We start from the raw sequence: 24,155 nt of genomic DNA on the forward strand, positions 1-24,155 counted from the left end.
CCGAGCGTAATTTTGCAGTCAATCGCACAAAATTGGGCGCGAGAGCGGTAATCAATGCCATATTTGCACATTTGACCATAAATGCTGACGTGATGGAGTCAGATTCGCTCTGCGTTGGTGAATTTTTCAGGCCAGCCCAGAAATGATTGAATGTCCCTGACGAGCCTGCTGAGGTTTATGGTTTGGGTTAGACTACTAATGTTGATAACAGCCTATTTTATGTGACAAAATAAATTGAAAAGTGAGAGGAGAGGTTTCAAAATAACGGATTCCCGGCTGCCGACATATCATGCTAAAAAAGAAACGATTCACGGCTAACCTGCTGTAATCACGGTACATTAAGTCCATTAAGAGAATTGCCGGTCGTGGCAAAATAACCACTGCCATCTTTTTTCCTTTTCCAAAAAATGCAGTACGATGGCAACAAAGTGTGCAGGGACTTTTTCCTCCATTTGCCAGGAGAAAGGCATCTTTTTTTTTCCCCTTTTCAAAAAATTCCAAAGCCTTGTCTTTTAATGCCGGCCGGCATCATGTAATCACTTGCAGTTGTCGATGAGTTTCATTTAAAAAAAAAGTCCACGAGCACCATTCTTCTCAATCAATAAATATCATGACTGTACACCATCCAAATATTAGTCCAGAAAAGGGACATGAAACAGCACATTTGACAATAAAGTTGTACTTGATACTTGATATTAACCAAGTGACATGTCGGCAGGATGTGAAGGCCCAGAGCACCATCCCCCTGCTCGGCTACTCGGTGGATGACAGCAGCCGCCCCGCCGAGCCCCAGGCCAGCTTCCGGCTTTCCCAGTCCAAATCCGTCCACAGCTTCGCCGCCGAGAGCGAGGAGCTCAAGCAGCGCTGGCTAAAAGTGATCCGCGTGGCCGTGACGGGCGAGGTGCCCGAGCGCCCTCACGCTAACGGCGGCAACATGGCGGACGGCGCCGCGCAGGAAGCGGCCTCGGACAGCTCGTAAGGATGCCGGGAGTTTGTCTGCAATTTGTGTGACTAAGGTCACACACACTTCCTCTCTTTGCTGGGCCAAAAAGGACAACGCAAGTGCTGGATGAACTGCCTTTTTCTCCCCACACTTTTTTTTTTAAATCTTGGATGACTTCCAGAGATGTGCTGTATTACGAAAAGAACACTAGGACTGAGACGCTTTCTGCGTTGGCGTTCCCTTAAGCTTGTGGAATTGTACTGCACCAACTACTCAGTCTTACCTGTACAGTATAACTAGCTATTTCGAAAAAGTTTTTTTTTTCCGCCTCCCAGCTCCTCACCTTGTTTTGATAACATAGAAAAAAAGATAACAAATGATAGAAATTGTCAGTGTTCTCCCTCTTTTTTTTTTCAAACTGAACAAGATGATGGCGTCCCTCACACTCACTTTACTTTTTTGGGTAAAGCCATGGAATAATCGGTTACACAACATCCTAGAGGGCTGCTAAGCAATCCTCTTATGTCAAATTATCGGATGCATATTTTTTATAACAGTCAATTGATGATGGAGTCACCCAAGAACAATTGCTCACTTTTAGCACACCAGCAACAGACTTTAAAAGATTTTAATCCAACATAAACTGCTTTAAGGACATAATTATTATCCATACTAAAAATTATATTGAAAATACAATATCGCTGCAATTGACTGGTGATCAATGCAAGGTGTGCCCTACCAATGACCCAAAGGTCAATTGCGATGGGCTCCAGTGACCCTACTGAAGACACGCAGGAAGAAACTGAACATATGAATGATACATAATAATTGCGTTTGGCCACTTTGATTGAACTTCTTCCACAATGAACTTTCTGAAGCTTTCTGCACATTTGCGACAGTCCTGAGGATAGGACCCTCCATGTTAAGTCAACCATGTCATATAAACAAATACCGTTTGGGTAAACCGCCATAGCTGAACAGAATAAACACCACATTTCACTCTCTCTTTTTTTTGTTGTTCATCAAAATAGACGTGTGTTTCGGTGCACTGCAACAAGCGCCAACAGCCTCAGCCACAGGTCGCGAGCAAGACTGAATGGTTCAACTAATGACTGTGGTCTGCATAGAGCAGCTTCTCTTTTTTCAGCGCAAATGTACAATGAGATGTTAACAAGCTGGTGCAAGAATGTAAATGTTTTTTTTTTGTTGTTTTCAATTAATGCTATAAGTAATTGTATTATTTAAAGTAATTTATAGATGATGAGCATGAGCTGTTGGAAACTAGCACAAATCTGTCTCCAGAAGGAAAAAAAACGTTTTTATAATCCATATTTTGTCAGGTGTTCTGCATTGAGACATGCAGTGGTTCTATGAACTGACGCAGAGGGGATGGATGTGCCTGTTTGTTTGTTTTTTTTTAACCCTTCTCGGTCAACAAATAAAAGAGCACAATGCTTCACTGTGTGCAAGTCCTGAGTGTCTAGCCAACGTTTGTATGCACGCATCTCCTCACCCCCAAACATTTGACAAGTGTACAACTACATTAAATACTAATGGATCCAGGTTGTTTGTGGTGTTTTTTAACTTCTCCTAAGGACTACTAAAATGTGTCTCACAGAGGATGAGGATGCTTTCAAATAAACCAGCCTCGTTGTGACCTTACATATATTCATAAGGTAATATTAAATAATTGTAAGGGGAAAGAAGAAACGCTAAATTGGACAAGATCTTCAACTTTTTCTCCCCTCAACCATCACGGATTTCTCATAAGATCATAAACTTCACAGCATTCGGCATTTATAATTACAATAGTTTTGAAATTGTTTTTCCCCCTCCAAGTTTCCAAACATGCTCTCAAAATATTTTGGTTTGACATGAATAAAAATATATATTTTTAAAAATGCATGAAATTAAAAATTGTCAAAGAATGACTGTTATCCCTTTTTGCGCTGTGAATTAATTTACTTCAGTCAAATCTATAAAAAGTATTTTCCACCTCCCATATTTGGTTGTTCGACAGTATTTTAAGTATTGACCTTCACATGCCACACTGCTCAATGATGCTGAGAGAGGGCACGGGGATGGGAGGGAGTTCAGTGGTTGTAGTGAATGTGAAGATAGCGGCTGCTCGATAAAGAGGTCTAGAGTTGAAATACAAGTGGAGTTATTATTCAAGCTCGCGACTTCGTCCACAAAATATTCACTATCATTGTAAAATTAAGCATGGAGATCTTCATCAGCTATATATATATTTTCCCCTTCAATGTATCATAATTTAACTAACTTCACAATCAATCTTTTATCACTTTGAAATATTCTCATTTACTTTATTCTTCAAAAAATGTGCCTCTGTTTTTTCTTTTTACATTTCATTTTGTTTTTGTTAAATCAATCAGTAAGTGTATTTTTCTTCCCATTTCAGCCATAATACTCTAGACAAAAAGGCAGCACCAGAGGCGAGTCAAATGAGAATACTGATGAGCAATGAAAAGGCGCCACTCATTAAATTGTATAGAAAATGTAGTTGCACACAAAAAGATTTAACCAACAAACATTTTTACCTATTTGCAAAAGAGTTCTTTTCTTGTCCAGTAAGGAACAGTCCTTGCAATGTCAGTCATAATCAGTCAAGCAGCTATGTGATACTTGAATGGACTTACTAGAAAAGTATTGATAGAAAATTGAAAGGGTTTGCTGTTGCTGTCATGTTATGCTTTGCGTAATTTTTCCCGAAAATTGTCCGTGATTGAGAGCTCTCAGCTTTTGGGCTGTCTGAGAAGGCCTCGGATCCTGCGTACAAGAGCCTGGATGAAGGTGTAGCGGGAACGCACTTGGCTGTACAAGCTTTCCACCTCCAGAAGTTTCCTCTGGAGGGCCTCTCCGAAACCAGCGGCCACGTCACTCTTCAACTGCAAACGCAGGGCAAATGGTGGTTTCAATGCTGGACCAGTACTACATGCTAGGATACTTCACATATGTACGCCATTCGCAGCAGTAATAAGTTAATATTTTGTTGATGACTAATTTTAATTTGTTTTCATGTACTGTCTTTTCCGCACTATAAGCATTCAATTTTCTCAAAAGCCGACAGTGCACCTTATGATACAATACACCTTATATATATGGATCGATATTCTGATTTCTTGGACGTGGTATTTTAAATGTTCTGTAAAGTACTTTGTTGCAGCTGCAGCGGTTGTGAAAGCGCTATATATATATATATGCTAGCTCTATTGTATTGTATTCCCTTTAGCGTAGCTCCATCTGCATAATGAAACCGCAGCCACTATTGTGGCCTCTATTCTATGTGCCTTATAATGCGGCGCCCCCTATATTTAAAATAGGCCATTAATTGACGTGCGCCTTATAGTGCGGAAAATACGGTACTTGAAAAACGATTTTGAAACTAATCTAGCCGGCTACCATGTTTATTGAACACTTGCGCTGCTTTGGTCTTGTGTCTCAGCTTGTTCTTGCGCACATCAGAGTCTCAACAAAACTTGCTTAAGTAAGTTTCCTTTTTGTGGAAAACGTGGAATAACATGCTTGTGCTTGTTTATCGTTTCTGGTCAAACCCGTGCAAATTTTCACAAGGCGTTATGGCATTGTTTTGCTTTACTACCTCACTGTGGTGAGTGAGTATACATAAAGACATTATGTCTCGTTGGACTCATCATGGACGCACCGTGTAGAAAATGTTGCCATACAAGGGAACTATATCAATATAGAGGTGTATTTTACACTCTTCCAGGCTAAAGTAATTGATTACGACCAATCAAGTCACACATGTAAAATAAATGAAGCCGTCCTTTAAGTTCCAATCCTTACCAGCTCTAAATCTTGCTGAGTGACCCGTGAGATGGCTCCACGTCCAGTGCTTGCCTGCAGGCTGCCAAACGAATCTGCAGGGGAAAAATAACAGTACTTTTTCCCCCCATATTTTTGGAAAGTTTTTTTTTGTTTGTGAGCCATTTTTTCCCCAAAATTTTCTTGCAAAAACACATATTGGAGGTTCATTGGCATATGTAGCATTATTTGAGGTTAAAAGATCAGTGTTTTGCAAACCTTTTGCCTTTTATCAGCTATTGCGTCCAATCCACAAACTGCATACACACCAAATTCAAAACGTGGCAGACACACTTTAACAAATATCATGCATAAAACAGTGGAAAACAAGTGGATTATGCAGGAAGGGCAGTTTTCAAATGCCAGACTAATTTCATTCATCTTAATCATCTGTTAGCACAAGCAGTTCTGCCTGCTTCTCAAGCCAAAAACAAAGCGTAGCGACTAGTGGACGTCATGATATAAATGTTATTGTGGTGTATTTAAGTCGACAAATCGAGTACTCGACAAGTTCATGAGACCTTTACCGTCCGCAAGGCGAGATTGATACAAAGTAGCCCCGGGCAGCGGAGAGTCCTTTGGGTCGGTGGGGGTGCAGTGCAGCAAGTAATATTCCAGATGGCGCCACAACACAAAGAGACACGTCTCGATGATGTCTGCGAGGGGGTGTTAAGGTTTGTCCACAAGGTACACCATTACAACATTAGGTAGAGATCAGGAGGTAGTCATTGAAACAGTGGTGAGCATCAGAGCCAGCACGGCCTTCTCTGCTGCTAAGTATCATTAAGTCCTCCAGAAAATGTAAGCTTGAGGATGTGCAGACATTGTAATATTCGACATAGACTCTGTTCTCCCTTATATGAGCGCATGTAACATGAGGTCTACATAAAGGGATACAGGAGCAGAGGGCCAGCAGCTTGGCTCTATTGTTGATGAGTTGCACCAATCTTTTGTTGGCCAGCAGACTTCTTTGGACCGACGAGATTTTCTCCACACCTCCCGGACCGGGCACCAGGCCTTGGCACAACTACAAACGATAGGTCTGCTTAGATGATGCGTGTTGCCGTTAGACTGAGTTAGCATCGCATCCGTCATTACCTCCTTGAGCTCCTCGGGGGGCAGCTGATCCAGACTCTGCAGCTTGCCCAGACTCTGCCTGTGACTCTGGTGAAAGCGGAAGAAGTCGGCGGCACTGTTCTTCAGCAGGAAGAGCACCAGGCCCAGGCTGGGGACTCGTGAGTATGCCATGTTGGGCAAGCTGGATGTCAGATCTATGCACAAGACGCAGGGTTCATAGTGGACATAGTAAATATTGCAATTTTGAGAATAAGACGCGCTCAAATAATATAATCACTCAGAAAATGGCCCTTTTCTATCTGAGTTTTCTTTTGCCCCGATTTGCTGGTTGTTACCTATTCTGTAAGACTGGGGGAAATATATATATATATATATATATATCTAAGTTGGTTGCATAAAACAGATCGGCACTGAATTTCTGCCTTCAAGATTTGCAGCCACCGTATTTGCAGACTATATCTAACTGTAAAGTGCGTTCAAACTCCCAATGAAGATTTTCCTGTCTCTGAGCATCCTCTACTGGTGGAAAGTTGATACTGCAGTCAAGATTTTGTGAGCTTTGGATGAGCTGAAAGATTCGTTCGACCATCTCAACTTACAGTGTGATATCCATGGTATCGGTGGTCAAAAGTTGAAGTATTATCTCCATCATAACTTGTATTTTATTATATGTATTATATTTTTTTAAAGAAATGTGAACGTTCAATTTCATAATTAGTGAAGAGGACAGACAGCATGTTCTCATTCATTGATTCGGATTGAGGGTCTGACCTGTGCGTCCTCCGTCCCTGCCCGCCGGCTCGCTGCCAAACGGGCTGAAGAGGCAGATAGTGAACTGGGCCTGAGCCGAGCTCTGCAGCAGCAGGATTTGGCAGTACTCCATGATGTTAGCGCAAACCTGAGGTGAGAGTGCAGCACAGGTCAATGACATCATGACAGTGATCTGCACTACGGCTATAGATAGAACACGTATCGATGTCATTCATTTTACCTGTTGGATAAAATTAAAAAGGGATACGTGGAATTGGGAAATGTCACTTTTAAAAAAGGTGGAACTAAAAGTCTATTCCACTTTACCTAGTTGTTTTACAAAAGCTACACTTGGCCCTGCCTTCCTACATTTTGTGTGGTTGACTTTTCTACTCGCATTGTAACAAACCCTACCAACTTAAGTACACATAGCACATTTATGACATTAAATTAAAAATAATGACACAGACAGCCAGTACTGACTATAAAATATTCACATGGTGTAATCAACTTGGATGTTCTGCAAGCGTGGCACCTCGTACCTGTTGCATGGCCACCTCCATCTCTTCTCTCCTTTCTGCTGAGTCTCCAGCTGCAGTCATCTCCGCTTGTTTCAGTAACCTCTCTCGCTCACTGCCTGCCAGGCGGCTGAGCAGCAACAAGCATAAGCGCTTTCAAAAAAACAACAACAATACGTGAGCATCTTTTGACAAAACAATAAAACAAAAGCTAAAGAAGGCACGAGGAAAACTTCTGACACGATATCCAAGCTAACCTGGAATCTGTTGATGTGACCTTGAAACTCCATTAGAGCAGCGCCATTGACTTCACTGCCCATCTCGGGGGCCCCTGAAACAAATGTCACCAGAAACAATGTCCATGTCTCTTCATTTTCATCTTGTTTTGTCAATAACTTGTTGTATTACCTGGTAAAGCAGTCTTACTGATGATACCAGTAAGCAAAGAGAGCTCCTGCAATGCTCCTATGCTGAGCTTTGGACAGCGCAACAGTGATTGGATGGTGTCTGCATGGACTACCAGCCACTGGAGGATCTATAAACACGACAAACGAACACTGATAAAAGATACAAGCTCCAAAACGGTTACACACATTAAACATTGATAAAAATAAACTAACCTTGCACATCAAGTAAACGATGAATTCCTAATTAAAATGAATGAGCATGTAAAAAAATCAGGCAGTGTCAAATGCAACAGAAAACTATTTTCACATTGTTGACACAGTTCTTGCACAGTGTTCATTGAGAACAGTTAGAAGTTCTACCTTCTTTCTTTTTGCTAATTAAATGGCAATTTGATAAGAAAACAAGAGAACTGACAAAGACTTTTGACTTTCAGGGTGTAAAAATAAAAGTCACAGTTCCATACACAGAGAGAGATCCGTTCCAAAGACGGCAACACAACGAAAGTCAGAACTCTATCATTAACCTATGCTAATGAAGCAGTATTTATACTAAAAGTACAAATTTGTATAAAAACCTCTTTTGGGCCATAAATTGAAACAGGAAATGAACAGCATTGAATACGATGGTAACTGAGCTCGCCTTCTTGTGCTGGGTGACAACCAACGTAGTTTGAGGCCGCTGCACAAAGTGCCTCATTGCACACCATTTGTTATCTCAAAATGTCGTATCCTGAGATATTCACAAGTGCAGAAACCCGTAATGACAATGCAAGAGAACAATTTCTCACCTGTGTTGACCCCTGTTGGTGATTCATAGTGGTTGAGGTGAGTATCACCTGGAAGAGCCTCAGGGTGGGTAAAAGAATCTGTCTGTAACGGTCCATAGGGCTGGGGATGAAACCTGACGGGTCCCTCATCTCCCTGTACCCACCAGCAGACACGTTCAAGTCGTTTCGTCGAGGAAATGTTTTTTTGTTGAACCACTCGCAAGTGAGACTCTTACCTGTGAGCGTCACTGTCAGGTATCATGTCAAACACCTGACACTCAATTAGTTGTGCTACCAAACCACAGCGGAGCAGTTCGACAGCACCTTGGTTCGTCTTGGCCACGCGAGTCAGCAGGGCCTGGAAACACACGGCTGCCGTTGAGCCTTCTGAACATGGAACTTGCAAAGGCCTTTGGTGAAGGAATATAAAAGGCTGCTCACAATTTTGCTCTCGTAGATGTAGAGTGGCTTGAGGAGGGGAGGCTGAGGTGTGAGCAGGCCCTGCAGGGCTATGTCATCCTGACGAAGGCTCTCCACTAGCGAGCGCAGGTAGCCGCTGTTGCAAATGTAAACCAGCCACTGGTTCTGGCGGTCGATGGACAGGATTCGGTCAAGCAACGCCAGGGCGAGCATCTGGGAGACATTATTGTCAGTGGATATGAGAACAGTGGTACCTTGACTCACAAGTTCAATCTGTTCCATGACCAAGCTCAAAAGTCAATTTACCTGAATATTTGAATATCGACAATATTAAATATCTTTTGTCCCATTGAAATGCAGTGAAATGCCAGTATCTGTACCGGACAACTACAAAAACATTTATTTTTGCCTGACATTAATGAAAAAAATAACATTCGACTAGATAAAACCTAGAGCTTGGACTCGCAACCCAAATCCCCATTTGCTGGTTGTGTTGACATGAACAACATTTGTTGCTCTGGAAGCAGGAGAGATCAACAGTGAAATAGCAGCATAGGTGTACATACACTGCCGAGATGTTCTTCATTGACCGTACTGCTTAACAGGTTTTTTTAACTAACTTTAACTCACGCTCATTAGTTGGTTAACTATCCCCACACACTTCCGGTGTGTGGCTTGACACAACGCATGCGCACGGCCCACGTACATATGCTACACACACTGAGTTGGCATTCAGCCTGTTCGACAATGCAATAATATTAAATAAATCATTTTGATTCTAATATGAACATTTTGACTCTGCTTGGGGGGGGGGGGTTGTTTTGTTTTGGGGGGTTTTTACGGCCAATTCGCATCTCAATTCGAGTGACCACCGATTTCTGCACAGCCCTAATAACAATTTCTTTACATTCACTGTAATAGGTTTTTTTTTTTTCATCAAGAGTCACGCGGCACTTAACTGTGCATATGCTTCAGGTGGAATAAAAAAGTGTTGTAGTACTGTATTTTACATTTGACAAACGGAACACCAAAAATGCATCCCTGCAGGAGTCCAATTGCATTCACTGGTGAAAACACAAGAGACAGAAACATACCCTGCTAATTTCATGGCCGTCACATGCATCCCTGCACACCACCTCCATTAGTGCTCTGCCATAGCTCTCGATGATAGTGAGGTTCTCTCGCTGGAGTTTGGAGAAGCCATCTTCAGGGGCTGTGAGACGCTCCCACATTGCCCTCCCAGCTAGAAGGACACAGAAGATAGTGGATGGGATGACCACACTTCTGTAATGATACAGTGGCTTACAGATAAGTAAATTGGTGTAATGATGATATTTTTGGTTTACCCATCTGCAAAGTATCTGGTTCCTCAGGTTTCTGAGCAATTTGAAGATAGTACAGCAAAGAGCCATATAAGTGTGCACGCAGACGCTGGTATCCTCCTCCTTAAGATGTAGAAGACAATGTTACAATAGTGTAAGTAGGGTTTGAAGTTGGTGGTGGTTGATACATACCAGTAGAAAGGATGAAGTCCAGCAGTTTGCGAAGGATAAGATGGAGGGCAGAGTTTGCTATTGAGGCAAAACCGGATGAGGATTCTAATCCAGCCCCTTGCTGGTGTTCAGACAACACCGATTGGCTGAGGTGAGCAGTCAGAGTGAAGACTGCCCCAGCAACAATGGGCATTAGCTCTCCCGCTGCATCCTCAGATAGAGCCTAAGCAACATACGGTACACCAGCACAAGTTACATACAAATAGTTGGAATTAATTTCAGTATCCTCAAGTGGGGTAACCGCCTCATCAACCTTGTCATGCAGGTCTAGAAGCAAGTCTCTGATGATTAGTTGTCTCTCTTCGACAGCTATGAGGTCAGCAGGGCAGGCGGTCAGGAGCGTCTCCACGAGGCTCCTCCAGGACTGCAGCGCATGTCGCTTTGCACTCAAACTCCGTCTGACACGGTTACGTTCCACCACCTGCTGCAGGATCGAGTTCACTTCCTAGGAAAACACAATGCTTTAACTGAGGTGAAATCACACAACCTTGTCACCAGTATTCCAACCACAATCAAAGGTGAACATAAAATCATAGTAGTTTGTTTTCAGTTCATGCACCTCCAATAACAGAGGTCTCTGTCCAATAGCTGCCATTCCTTGCAGAGCATTCACCTCAGCAACCAGCACTCTATGGAGCAACTGTGAAGGACAATTTAAATATTGATAAACCAGTCACGTCTTCACGACCACATAAGTTAAACCAACAAACCCACCTTCACATTGCACACAGTGTGCCCTTGCTCATTGACGTGTTCACAGTTGGAGATGACTTGCTCTATCTGAGTGCGCTCAAAAAAGTCCAGCTGCAGCAGCTCAGGCATGTCTTGGCTGAAGTCGATGGCGTCCAACACACTCAGTAACTTTCTGCGTACTGGTGACATCAAACAAGAATTGTGGATAAGATCATCCCCACTTCAAGACCCTCCACTCCCGACATCCCCCAGACACCTGGCTGTGGTGTCCTTGAGCAAGACACTAAAACCCCAAATTGATCCACGGGCACTAAAGTAGCCGCGGTATGTGCTAATAACATTGTGTGTTTGTTATATCCACTGCTATTTGTGTTTACACGCATGGACAAAGGTGTTGGTACCCCTCTGTTAGTTAAAGAAAGAAAACATGAAAAAAAATGATAATAGCAATAATAAATAAAATGTAATGGAAAATAATCACAGAAAATATGACATTCTCTTAAATTGTGGTTCAACAAAAATATTAAAAATAAATAAATAAATCCTATTGACTGTAACTATATTCATCAGTGTGTGTTTTTGAAAAAATCATGAAATAGGCCTGGATAAAATTGATGATACCCCAAGAAAAGAATGAAAATAATTTGACCATAGAGACAAGTTGAACCAAGGTGTGTTCTCTAATTTGCATCACAGCTGCTTACAGACTTGTCGGTCAACCTATTTAAAGGGTGACAAGTCATCACTGAACTGCTTGGTCAAAAGTTGTGTGTCACACTTAACATGCACTGGAGGAAGTGAAGGAGAGAGTTGTCTCACGAAGTTAGAAAGAAAATTAGAAAGAAGCATGTTAAAGGTAAAGGCCATAAGACCATCTTTAAGCAGCTTGATTCTCATGTGACAAGAGTTGCAAATATTATTCAGATAATTTAGAATCGTTGGGACTGCTGCCAACCTCCCTGGAAGTTGCCTTTGGAAGAAATGTGATGACTAATTGAAAAGCTGGATAAAACCCAGAACTACCGCCAAAGAAATTAAATGTGAACGTTTAGGTCAAGTTACATCAGTGTCAGATTGCACCATCCGTCATCGTTTGATCCAACACGGATGTCATAGGTGACGACATGCCATCTAGAGAAAGCACCCTTCAAACCTGGAGCAACTGGAGGAATTTGCCCATGAAAAGTGGGCCAAAACACCTGCCGAGAGGTCTCATTGGAAGTTACAAAAATTATTTGTCTGCAGGAATTGCCTCAACCTTTTACGTTAACACCATTAGTTTTAATGCAGAACTGTTTAACAAGGTTTGTTTTTTGTTTGTTTAGTTTAATTATTCTGTTGAACCAATTCCAAATAAATCCAGTATCTGATTTTCATTGGTATTTTTCATTACTACTATTATTCTTTCTTATTTCATTACCATTATTATTCCTTTCCTTTTATTATCAGAGGGACCAACAAGTAAGTCCCTTGGATGGGATCATAGGTAATCGCTATGTGTTTCGATCCAACGTCATTCAAAAGGAGTGCAGTTGAAAAGTAGAAGGGATCTTCCTGAAACTGAATTGTGGTAGCTACAAATTTTTAAGCATCAGCCGTGTCGCTTATTGAAAGATTGAGCTGTATTTTTCATTTAATTAATTAATTGAAATTACATTCCCTGTTTTTCCCTTTGCCTCCGAGAGGGGTTAAAGGGTGAAACAATAAGCACCTGAGTAATTACCTTGTGTACAGTTGTGTAAAATATGATGGTTTCGGTTGACTTTTTTTTTTTTACTGGGAATGTGAACAAGATTAAACGTACCTTTGGAAACGGAGTCAAAATGTAAGAAACCACTGACTGATCTAGTTTCTTCCTCCATCCCGGCTTCTCCTTCAGCTAAAAAGACAAAATCATAACATTTGGGTTTGTTTGTTACAGACTTTGGCAAACTAGTAAGGAACATTACATTTATTGTATATCAAAAGACTGTCAAGATCTTTTACTGATGATCTGAGAGCATTTTAGGCGTCAGCTTTTTGTACGGTACGTGCATTTACTCAACCCAAATTAAGAAAATAATCTTTTTTTTTTTTTTTAATTAAAAGGAATAGTAGTAGTTATTTGCATTACCGGTTATGTAGTACTGCAGTTGTATTGAGTGTTTTTCAATAATCAATGCACGCCATAGTTTTGAAACTATAACAGCTGACAATGTGTGAATTTTTCACTTGAACCTTCCCGCAGAAGGTTTCAGGCACATTTTTCATTGCTATTTATGTTGGTAAACAGGATTCAACAATTTCAGAGAGGGTGGGTCGTGGGCCAAAAATAATGATTAAATGATGCATTTTAGGAAAATCCTGAACAGGATTGTTTGGCCTTGGACAAGGTTTATACTCTTAAATAGTTTCAAACATTATATTGTTCATCGTTTTAAGCCCAAGTTTTGCCTTGAAGATATTGAATAAGTGCTCATGGATACACAGCAATACAACACCTGCGTGCTGTGATTGTGGCTGGTCATCAAGCAGCAAGTTGACAAGGCGCTGTGTATGTGAGCGCTGGCGGTTCAGTGAGGTCAGTCTCAGCTCGATTGCAGCTGTTTTCATGAGCCAGGACATCTGGGACAGGGCAGCAATCTGGTCCCCTGAGAACATCAGAAAGAAAGGTCATATGCTTGAATTGTGTTCATTAAACCAGCCATTGCAGATTTTTTTCTACTTTGAATATAGAGTTGTATTTCAGTGTTGTGATACTTTATTGTCCTTCTTTAATGATAGATTCTAAAATGAAAGTTACAAATGTAACTTCAGTTCTATGAATCCCGAATGACCACCGGGGGCAGTGCTGAAAACATCAAATGTTCCCTTCGCAAGTGCTCAGTTCGAGTTTGCACATTGCACCGAAAAAGTCCCCTGTGACCCTCGGATGACACTGGACTAAATTCCTGCGTCACCAGAGGTTCGTTTCTTACTGAATTTTCCTGAGTAACTACAAGGATTCCAAGTGACAGAATGCTCTGGCGGTCATTCGGGCTTCGCACCGTAGTTACGTTTGTAACTTTTGTTCTTTTTCTTCTCTTTTCATGAAAAATACTCACCAGGCAAGATGAAAGGCAGGTGTTGCAGATGTGAAAAAAGAAAGTCTTGGCTTGTCCTCAAATAGCGCATTGTTGGTCCAGAGGTTTCAGAGCAGGCACACAGTTGGTAGATCACCTGTGAATGTAAGAAAATAAATTAAGACATTTGAGAGGAGCCTGGTCGACACTGTGAAGTATCAAATGTTAGGGCACTCTCCGTGAGAGGGGAATACATACCTGGTAGCAGAGCTCAGCCAGGTGTGGAGCGTGTTGAGTGAGGACAGGTCCTGACCTTTTCTCAGTGCCTCTCTGCAGGAGACTCAGGATGGCATGCAAACAACTGCGCGGGCACCCTAACACCCCTGCAAAATACAGCTATTAATGCACTGCTGCATTGCGCAGTTGTTAGGATTCAATTGTTTGCTGGATGTCACGAAAGAAGATTCAATGTCACCATCCTCACCTGGATCTTGCAGGTTGGTGGAGGACACGCGCTTCTTGACTTCATAGCCCAAGAGATACAATGCCAGATTGGGTGTTTTCAGTTCCAAAGAGGTTATGAGAAGGTTGAGGATATGAACTTGGGTTTCATGTCGGATTCGTGACACCTTCTTTTGGGAATCTATATCAGCTGGTGATGCACCATTTTCTGTTTCAGTTCCTTCTTCTGCCTCATCATTATCCAGACACTCCACAAAGCCGGCCATTAGCTTGTCACTCACAACCTAAGGGAACAGAGGGGGAAAAAAAATACAAATAAAAAGTTTAACTTGATGCTACTTAAGATATAATATTATAAAAGATGTAAGGTAGATCATTAATATTTCAATGTGTTTGTTAAGTAAACTAACATACACTTTAAGAAAACCTGCACAACCAAAGATTTTGATTGACACTGTCAGAGAACAATAATCCTTTTATTGCAATTACTGTATATCATCTGCATTACTCTGCCAAGCACCGGAGGGGTGGATATTCTTCTAATATTTCAGGAATATAGTATTTGACCAAAGCATAAGATGGGGACCACAGGGTCATTGAGTGTGGATGGTAGGTGGCATATGATTTTGGAATGCATAACAAAAATGTTTGTTGGTAAAACATTTCATCCAGCCATCGATTTTCTACCACGTAACCATTGTCGGGTCGCGGAGGCAGCAGCTTCAGCAGGGCTAAATTCATATGCACCCAGGAAGATACACAGTAGCTCAAATGATGATTTCTGCTTCCTCTAACTTGGTTTGATATATCTAAGGAATGTACCTGGTCATGTGTGAAATCTCCTATGAGCCTATCTTGAATGTTTGGATAGTTTGCAATGCGACGCAAGATCTTGGCACTATGGAAGGCAGCCTCTGGATTGGAGTCATTGTGGTAGAGATACCTGGCAACAAACAATCCATTAAATAATTTGTACAAAGCACCACCAATATTGCTGATCAGCGCTGGTTATTACCTGGCCACATTCACAATGTGATCTGCTCTGCGGGTTTGAGGACTGACCCCTTGGAGAAGCTGCTCCAATGGGGAAATCAAAAAAGAAGCCTGGCTCTCCCTGAGGAGATCCATGAACACCACCTCCTTCTGCAGGGTCAGGTCTAGTAGGCAGAGGCAGTGCAGTACTGCAGACTCCAGGTACTTCTTGCCTGGAAGAAGATTGCATCACAATTGAAACCAACGGCCACGAGATTTCTCAGTTAGGCAGTGACAGCAGCCTGGATGTCAACTCACCAGGGAAAGGGGTGTAGGTGTCCAGCTGGCGTACACCCTCCTCCAGCACGCTGAGGCAGAGCGCCAACATGGGCGAGTCGTTGAGCAGGTGAAACATGATGCTGTGTCCTGGTGGCTTGTGGGCTGGGACCTGCTCACCCTGCAGCTCCACCATCTCATGGACAAAGTCTGACGGCTGCGGCTCATAATCTCGCAGCAGTTTGTGGAACACTTCGAGTGCAGTGTCAGCTACTTCCCACTGGCAAAAGGCAAAACAGAATGAGTATGCGTGTGTAAAAATTGTGAATACAAATAATGAGCTGCATAAGCACCTTTTCAGCAGGATGCCGATATGCTCTGGTGGGGAAAGCCAGGAAGACGGTGTCACGCAAGAAATCCAGGTATGGCTGAAAGCCTGGCACACGCAGTCCTGCGCCCAAATTAAAGGGAAGGCTGCTTTCCACCAATGTACTTATCAAATGACAGAAGCCTCGTGTCAGAGGGTACTCCTCACAGCTCGACTCAATCTCATTAAGCTCCACCTGAGAGGACAGAAGAAGGAAGCAAATTGCCAAACAAGCGAGTTTGGAGTTTATATGACAATTTTGTACACGGTATCTAAATCAGCAAAGTGAAGTGATGTCACCATGTTACTAATGAGAACACGTTAAAACATATGCACCTGCCTAATGAATGTTTCAAGTGCTACATTTGCGACACAACTTACCACTTAATAAAAAGACACACTTTATACTTTACACATTACACATTTTCTTGATCAAAACATGGATCTATACACGACTGTAATCGTATATCAAGCCCACTTACCTCAATTCCTGCTGCCTGTCTTTGTCCAGGCGCACGCACTGTCTGAAGAATCTGCAGAAGAAAAATACATTAAAAAATAGTATATGGGTGTGGAGCAGATGATAGAAAAATATATTCCTGTATTAACAATTTGAAAATGTATTGATCGCAGATATGCAAGTAAATTTTAGGAGCAAAATGTCACCATTTAGGGGCAGTGTGGATCCTTGCAATAGTTTAACCCTTTGTTGACATCACAAATCCATATCCTGAGCATTTTATCTAATTGATAATAGGAATGAATTAAGTTACGAGGAAAAAAAGGCCAACCTGTGTGTACTCTAATGATTGCCAGAGCGACGCAGCGATTTCAGGTGATTTGCCAAAGGCTGCCAGGCAGCGAAGAAGCTCGGCTTTCAGGACAGGTGGAACACTGCATTGAAGCAACCCCAGCATCACCACCACAGGAGTCCACTGGGGGTGCTCACACAATGCTAGGCGAGCATTTTCACTCTAGAAAAATACATAAACGCTTCACATTTACCCAACATTCCCAGGCCAAGGTATGGCTAAAATATCAGAAAATGGATAATCCCGACAAACACACCCATGTAATAATTGTAGTGAGTAACTGAAAAAATGAGGTGAGTCCTTCCAGTTCTCGTTGAGTGATTCCCCGAAGAGGTGGGTGTCGATAATGAACTGCATCAGGGTTTGGTAGGTCTCGGCGCAAATTTTCATGGTAGAGCATGAGGGAGTGGAAAAAATGCTCCCATGACACTGGACAGCCTGTTACTCCCTGGATATTATCACCTGCATCAAAGGACATGAATATACTTGGTGTGCAATGTTATGTGATGAAACACTAAAATAAAATTTTAAAATCAGCTTGAATTGATAGCAATCATTTCATTCCTCTTACCATGTGAAGCTCCATTGGTTTTCAGCAAGCTGAAACAGTAGTGAGCAGATTGAGGACCATTGGCAAGACCTTTCAGCATCCGTAAATAGGAGATGTAGAGGGTGGAGGGCAGAAGGTCCCCCATTTGGCGCACAAACTTAGACAGAACCACCTGCATCAATGCGTGGAAAGAAAATCAGACAGATTGAAATGATAAACTGATTGAAAAAATATAACTTGCCGAAGGAGAAGAATGCTAAGACTGATCGTTATGAAGGGAATTTGAAAAAATATTACCTGTTTATGTGGAGGCCTTTGCAGAGCCATTCCCAGGTAGGACCCTTGCAAAGAGTTGTGCTGGAGGGGCTCTGTGGGACACCAGAACTCTAGACCTAATTCCATTCCAAATGGGTCCTTGCAGTAGAACTCTCCTATCTGGGGGGAAAAACGGGGACACAGACACACAAAGATTTTACTTTTAAGGATTGAAACACTATGTTGAGTTAAAGTACTAACCTTTGAGAAGATTGTTGGATTATAGAGTCAACAATAGTTTCATTTAATTTATTGAGAAGCCCATTAGCTACCAGCTCAGCTCAGGAGTTAGTCTAAATTTTATATATCTGAATCTGCTATTAATTCCACGGCCATTTTACATTTGGAATTGTGGTTGTTATTTTTAAAGTGGTCTACTACAGCAAAGCATTGTGCTCTTAATATCCATGTAGCTAAAACAGGTTTTACAGAAGAACAGTCGCCTCATGTACAGGAAGGCGCTGGGGAGAGTTGTGAGGACGGCACAAAAGATAATTGGTGCCACATTGCAAACCATAGGTAGTCCGGGACTCAGGGTATCTGTGGAAACAGCTCACACCCTTTTAATAAATCATTTCCATCCAGCCATCAGGAAAACGCTACCAGTGCAAAAACTGCCAGATTCATGAACAGTTTATATCTGCCCGCCATAAGATTGCTGAATATAAAATGAGAGGGATGCGCGCAACACAATACGTGCAATATAGAATGTGCAATGATTTCTCCTTACATGCAAAACTTCTGTTACAGACTTTAATGTTATTGTTCGTATTTTATTTTACATATGGGTCGTTTTGTCTGCGTTTTTGGAATCTATTCTGTATTTTTAATTTGTACTGTGCATTTGACATTTCATCTTGTGACAGCATCTGCAATGTTTCTATTGAATGATAAATTTGAGTCTAAGGTTTCAATCAAGTCAAGGCATTATTACTGTACTGTCTTTGTCAAGGCAGACGTTATTCATTTGGCTTTTGTATTGAATATGATAAAAGTGCGAGTGTAAATAAATCTATCTGTAACTGTGTGTGTGTGTTTGTGTGCATGTATAGGGGACTGACAAGCATCATGAGATGGTCCAAGTCCTTGCGCAATGATGATGGAGGCTCGTTGTCCATTTGTAAGGACATATGCACCAAGCGGGCATCCTCATCAGCACGGTTGCGTAGCTGCTTTACCTAGAAAAGCAGTAAAAACCAAACAATTCAACTTTTAGATTTAGAAAGCAATGGTCTTAAATCATTCAGTACAACAACAAAAAAAGTGATAGCTCACCTTCATTGGCATTAGTGCCAGAAAATCTGTGATAAGTGAATGGAGGCGGCGGATGTAAAACTCCTCCTGGAAGAAACTTCCACAATCGAGCATACCCTCTTTGATAAAGAGGAAAACATCTCCCAAGACAGCCTGATCTGCCAGCGCCTCATCTGCCTCAGTGAACTCCACGAGGGCTGGCCAGAACAAATGTGAAATGTATTCCATTTGAACAGCACATACATCAAAGGTCCTGGTAATTTAAACATTCCAAAAAATGTGAACCTAACCTGAACCTTGTGGCAGTTGCGACAGTACCCTCAGAGAAAGAGCCCAAGTCAGGCGACACACAGCCTGCAGGCCGGGAAGCTTCCAGGGCTCGCTGTCCATCAAACGACTGTGCACTGCCGACACATAATCTCTCTCTGTGAGCAGCGGCAGTGCCTGAAGCAGATCTAAGGAAAAATCAAAAACGCACACTGATGAATATAGTTACAGTCAATAGGAATTATGTCAATCATGTGGAAGGAATTTCTTAGTGAAGTTGAATGGTGTACAAATCACACTGAGGGCATAAAGGATCGCAGTAGTCTCAACAACCCACAGAGGGCACAATTATTTAAGTCTTGAGAGCAGCTGAACTCATTTGGCCCCGACGGGAAAAATAATTTCCCACCCCTGGCCTACAGTATGAACTCTGTGACTGAGGACAATGGTCCCCAACATTTATGGACCAGTTTCACATAAAGACATACTTTAACACATCGGCATAGGAACATAAAAACTCTTGGGTTATGAATCACTGAATGAGTAGGGTAGAGCTACAGTACGTTTCTTTTGAATTACCTCTTGGCATTGGAATTTGAAGAGATTTATCACTAGGCCTTGCACTGCCTTTCTACTTTGACTTAATAGCTACCTTAATGTTTGGAAAATAACTGTTGAATAAAGATGTTATAGAAATTTCCAAACCCTTCTAAATATTATCAATAATTCTCACCTTCTCTATCTTCAGTGCCTTGCTCAATGAAGCTGACATCCAAACAGTACATCAACGCCATGACCAGAGCCAGGTTCACACTATCCAGTGAGCCATCCGCTTGAGCCGATACTGTCTCCAAGTGACCAATAAGAGCCACAGTGTCATCTTTAGTCAATGGTGATTGGCAGGTCCATGCAAACAGGCTGTCCGCAAGGGCCTGCCTGCATTCTTTAATGAGGTCTGAAACCTAGGGAGAGTGGAAGACAGATCAACCATGGCTGATAAAGACAATATCATAGTTTACAGGTTAAAAAAATAATAATATTATTAAAATATTTCCCCCTACCTCCTTCCTGTGCTTTTCATTGCCCAGGCCTCGCTCCTTCTGAAGCCGCTCAAACTCACGGGTCAGATTGATCTCATTTACCAAGGTCAGGATGCGCCTGGTCAATCCCTGGCTCATCAGTTCATCTGTGAAATGTGTCGTCAAAGACACCAGCTCGCCACTAAGTGAGGTGGGGGTAAAGAAGTCAAAAAACTTTTCAAAATTACTGCAGAGACTGTGAATGATCAGTCCCTGTAATATATTGCATGTGCTCGAGGGCTGAATCGACCTGGAGAACAACTGGTAGCTGTTACCTGAGGTCCAGAGTGAATGTCTTTCCATGACGTGACTGAATAAGTGTGCGCAGAGAGTTGGCCACACAAAGCTTTCCATCCCAATAGAGGAGCACTGCCACCAAGCCACGTGTTAAACCTGGAAAGTGGGACTGTTGCTGCTCACCTGGGGGAGAAATAAAGACAGTTAAACATCCATTTGTAAGGGTACCGTGATGTTAAACATCTCTCTGGTGGATTTTTGTATTAAGCATATTCAAAGACGCTGTATATCTGCGTGGGTTTTTTTTGTTTTTTGTTTGTTTGTTTTTTAATGCGGACCTGCCAACAAAAGCTCCACAGCTGCCAGTTCTCCAATGTCAAACAAATCACTGAGGATGAAGGCCTCTGACAGAAGCTGCTCTGGAAGGAGTCGGGACCCCTGCTGACCCTGGATGGCGATGCCTTCTGTGCTGGCTTTCCGCACCTTCTCTCTCTGCTCTGCACTCTTTGCCTAAAAATGAGGAAGAGGAGGATGTTGCAGGCACATGATGTGGGACATTGTAGCAAAGACATATGCAATACATGAGACGAGGAAGAAGGGCTGGATGATAACAGAAATAATAAGAATAATCACAGTTATTTTGACTGAAACAGGAATCATGATTAATCTAACTTTTATTCATTGACTTCAAAACTTAACGACTAAATCTCAACTATTCAACAGCCTCATGCCCATTCATATCGATTTTTTTTCCCCTTGGACTCTATTCATTTTGTCGAGTGCAAAATGACTGGGTAAATATGTGAAATTCATGCCTCTTGCATTGTCATTCTGCAAAATCCACACCTTTGAAGCCTTGCATCTTTGCACATGTTCAAAGCGTTCTCCTTTTTTGTGACAACTGAAGTTGTTGTGAGAGTGCTATTTAAATAAAGTTGAGGTATCTCTTGATCATATTTATTTTATCCTATATTATTGTTCTTCCTTTATTATCACAAGTATTGTCTTACTTGGCTAACCTGGGACCTCGGGGATTGTATTTCTTGCCATATCATGTAGACATACAGGTATGTGTTGGTACAACAACAACAACAAAAATTTATTGGAGAACCTCCCGTTAGTTTATAAGGGTAAAGGGTACAATATAGTGTAGATAAATCACTTATCACTGCACTATATTTACCACTACCAATAATTTGAAGGAATTTTATTCCCAAAGCCTACGTTAATTTCACATTAGCATGTCAATGAGATTTTACATTGACTTTACCATTAGCGAGGTGTGAAAAAACAAAGCATGTCTTGTTTTTAAATGTACAATGTCTGTATTTCCTTTTTTTTGTATTCTTACAGTAACCTTCAGATGGGTGTCAAAGAGGTTTAAAGCACGCTGTGGGACAGCAGAATCACATATGCTTCACACACTTGCTAAGCGAGCAACAATGTACATTTAGGATCCTTTCACAATGTTGGTAACTTGCAAACGTACCATGTAATTCTGCACATGAAAAGATTTTCTTCGATTATAACGTTTTACAGATTGGTAAGAAGACAAAATTGATCACACAGTTACATTTTGATTAAATGTCCAGCTCCACTAAGAGGGCTGTGTACATAGCTCACCGGGTTCTTAAAGAGGGACAGAAAGTGTGGCTTGTGTTTTTTCAACTGCAGGTCGAGCAGATGGAAGCTCTCTGGCTGTCTTCTTAACACAGCCCCCTCCACTGTCTCCCATAGCTCCTTTAGTGGCCCCCACAGACTGGCTCCTACATGAGAATAGGAGATCTCAAAGGTCAGGTACACAACATACACAACTCGTAAAAGGTTAGGGACATTCGGGTTTCGGGTGAAATTTCAGAGTGAACCTAAAATGCTTAATAACCTTTCTTGGTGAATTTAGTTTGACTTTTTCTAAACTTGTGAATTCACATTTACATTACATTCACATCCCGGCTCGATTACTCCAATGCCCTTTACTTTGGAGTCAGCCAGTCCTCCATTAAGCGCCTTCAGCTGGTCCAGAATGCCGCTGCTCGCCTCTTTGTAAGAGGGAGCACATAACTCCTACTCTGGCATCCCTTCACTGGCTCCCCATACATTTTAGAGGTATTTTCAAGATCCTCTTATTTGTTTTCAAATCTCTGAATAATCTCGCGCCACCTGACCTCTCTGACCTCATCCGCCCCTACACACCTGCCCGCCCCTCAGGTCTGCGGACCAGACATTATTAGAAGTACCAAGAACTAAACTGAGGCTCAGAGGGGATCGAGCCTTTTCTGTTGCTGGTCCCTCTCTCTGTAATGACCTCCCACTGAACATTCGGCAAGCCTCCTCGTTGCCCATCCTCAAAACCCTCCTCAAAACTCACTTGTATTCTTTGGCATTCGACTCAGCATGACTTAGATTTGTTCTTGGTTTTACTGGTTCTTTGCTTTCTACCGTCTTTATTACCGATTTGTTTTACTGTTTATTGTATATGTTAAATTGCTCCATGCACAGCACTTTGTATGCAGCGATGGCTGTTTGAAAGTGCTCTATAAATAGTTGACTTGACTTGACTTTTACACCAAAAGTGGAAGTTGTTGGACGTTTACATGGAGCAAACGTGAATATTTCCGTTCAGCTCTAGAGAACTGTTAGAGAACAGCAAAAAACACATTGACATGGAAATTCTGGATGTACATTCCAAATCATAGAGAAGATTGTGTTGGTTATGATTGTATTGTCTTTGCTCCTGTCTTTGAGGCTGTGGGGACTTGAAAATGAAACGTCAATGCTCGGTATTTTTCACACATATTGCGGACTGGAGAGACAGAAAGCATTCCATCATCCCATTACCACTAACCAAACCGATGTGAGCAAATACTGTAATCATATTCAATGTGCTGTCTGCTAGACAGGATGGTGGGATTCTTTTATATAAATATTTAGGCACTCACTGTTCCTAAACTACTCATTTAACATTACGTTTTTTCTGACTATTTTTATAGTCTCGGGACACTCATTCGACAAGTCCTCAACAAAATACGTAAACACACCAGTGACATCTGATTAAATCGTTTAAAGCACAAGTTAAACACAGCAGATGCGCTGACATGGCGTCATGGTAGGATGGCCAAAATCCAAAGGTGTGGTCGTTTATTATAAAATGAACTTTTCGTTCCACGTTTCTTCTAAACATGTAAAGTTTTCTCCGATTATCCGGGTACAAGCTGCTTTAGCCTAGCAGCCCAAGCTTAAGGGCAGGGCTCACCACGCGGTCGTAACTTTTGCAGAATAAGGAATGCATGTCTTAAAAAACCTATATAAATGTGCTTATTCGAGAAGTCCTATTCATTAATTAACGCTCAATAAGCGAATAAAAATTAAACATTCAGGAATTGTGGTTCATACCCGAATTTACCGCCATCTGCACCGCCATGACACAATCCAAAGGGTGGACAGCGGGCCGTCCGTTTGTGCCTGAATGAAATTCAAACCATCCAAGCTTTCATTCATATATTCATTCAGTATTCTCTTTTAAAAAAATGGATTTCTAATGGTTTCTAC

The 24,155-nt window shown here is 41.8% G+C and overlaps 2 protein-coding genes across 7 annotated transcripts in view; one reads left to right on the forward strand and one right to left on the reverse strand.

Annotated features, from left to right (window-relative positions):
• The window catches only part of LOC147205959 (FYVE, RhoGEF and PH domain-containing protein 4-like), a 59,488-nt gene extending 56,982 nt beyond the window's left edge, over positions 1-2,506 (forward strand). For all 6 annotated transcript variants that reach the window (XM_086108260.1, XM_086108262.1, XM_086108261.1 and 3 more), the window contains one exon: positions 719-2,506. In XM_086108260.1, coding sequence (XP_085964386.1) covers positions 719-979 — 261 coding nt within the window. In that variant the 3' untranslated portion in view covers positions 980-2,506. The remainder of the gene's footprint in view (positions 1-718) is intronic.
• On the reverse strand, positions 1,556-24,055 carry nup205 (nucleoporin 205). Its single transcript, XM_086108259.1, has 41 exons — positions 24,000-24,055; positions 22,230-22,372; positions 20,945-21,116; positions 20,645-20,789; positions 20,352-20,511; positions 20,024-20,252; positions 19,314-19,478; positions 19,045-19,220; positions 18,831-18,947; positions 17,752-17,889; positions 17,476-17,626; positions 17,161-17,366; positions 16,884-17,066; positions 16,575-16,625; positions 16,079-16,288; positions 15,768-16,005; positions 15,493-15,682; positions 15,300-15,420; positions 14,500-14,761; positions 14,274-14,398; positions 14,058-14,172; positions 13,455-13,604; positions 12,779-12,853; positions 10,996-11,153; positions 10,841-10,921; positions 10,535-10,726; positions 10,243-10,444; positions 10,075-10,173; positions 9,823-9,971; positions 8,750-8,941; positions 8,545-8,666; positions 8,330-8,462; positions 7,543-7,669; positions 7,392-7,465; positions 7,159-7,287; positions 6,638-6,764; positions 5,888-6,060; positions 5,687-5,816; positions 5,317-5,445; positions 4,772-4,845; positions 1,556-3,852 (listed from the first exon to the last, which is right to left on the reverse strand). The coding sequence occupies exons 1-41, from the start codon at positions 24,025-24,027 to the stop codon at positions 3,700-3,702; spliced, it is 5,994 nt and encodes a 1,997-aa protein (XP_085964385.1). The 5' UTR covers positions 24,028-24,055; the 3' UTR covers positions 1,556-3,699.
• Between the last annotated feature and the right edge of the window lie 100 nt (positions 24,056-24,155).

Source organism: Hippocampus guttulatus, chromosome 4 (genome assembly GCF_054856545.1).
Source record: "Hippocampus guttulatus isolate MCC_2025c chromosome 4, RoL_Hgut_1.0, whole genome shotgun sequence".
Classification (NCBI taxonomy): domain Eukaryota; kingdom Metazoa; phylum Chordata; class Actinopteri; order Syngnathiformes; family Syngnathidae; genus Hippocampus; species Hippocampus guttulatus.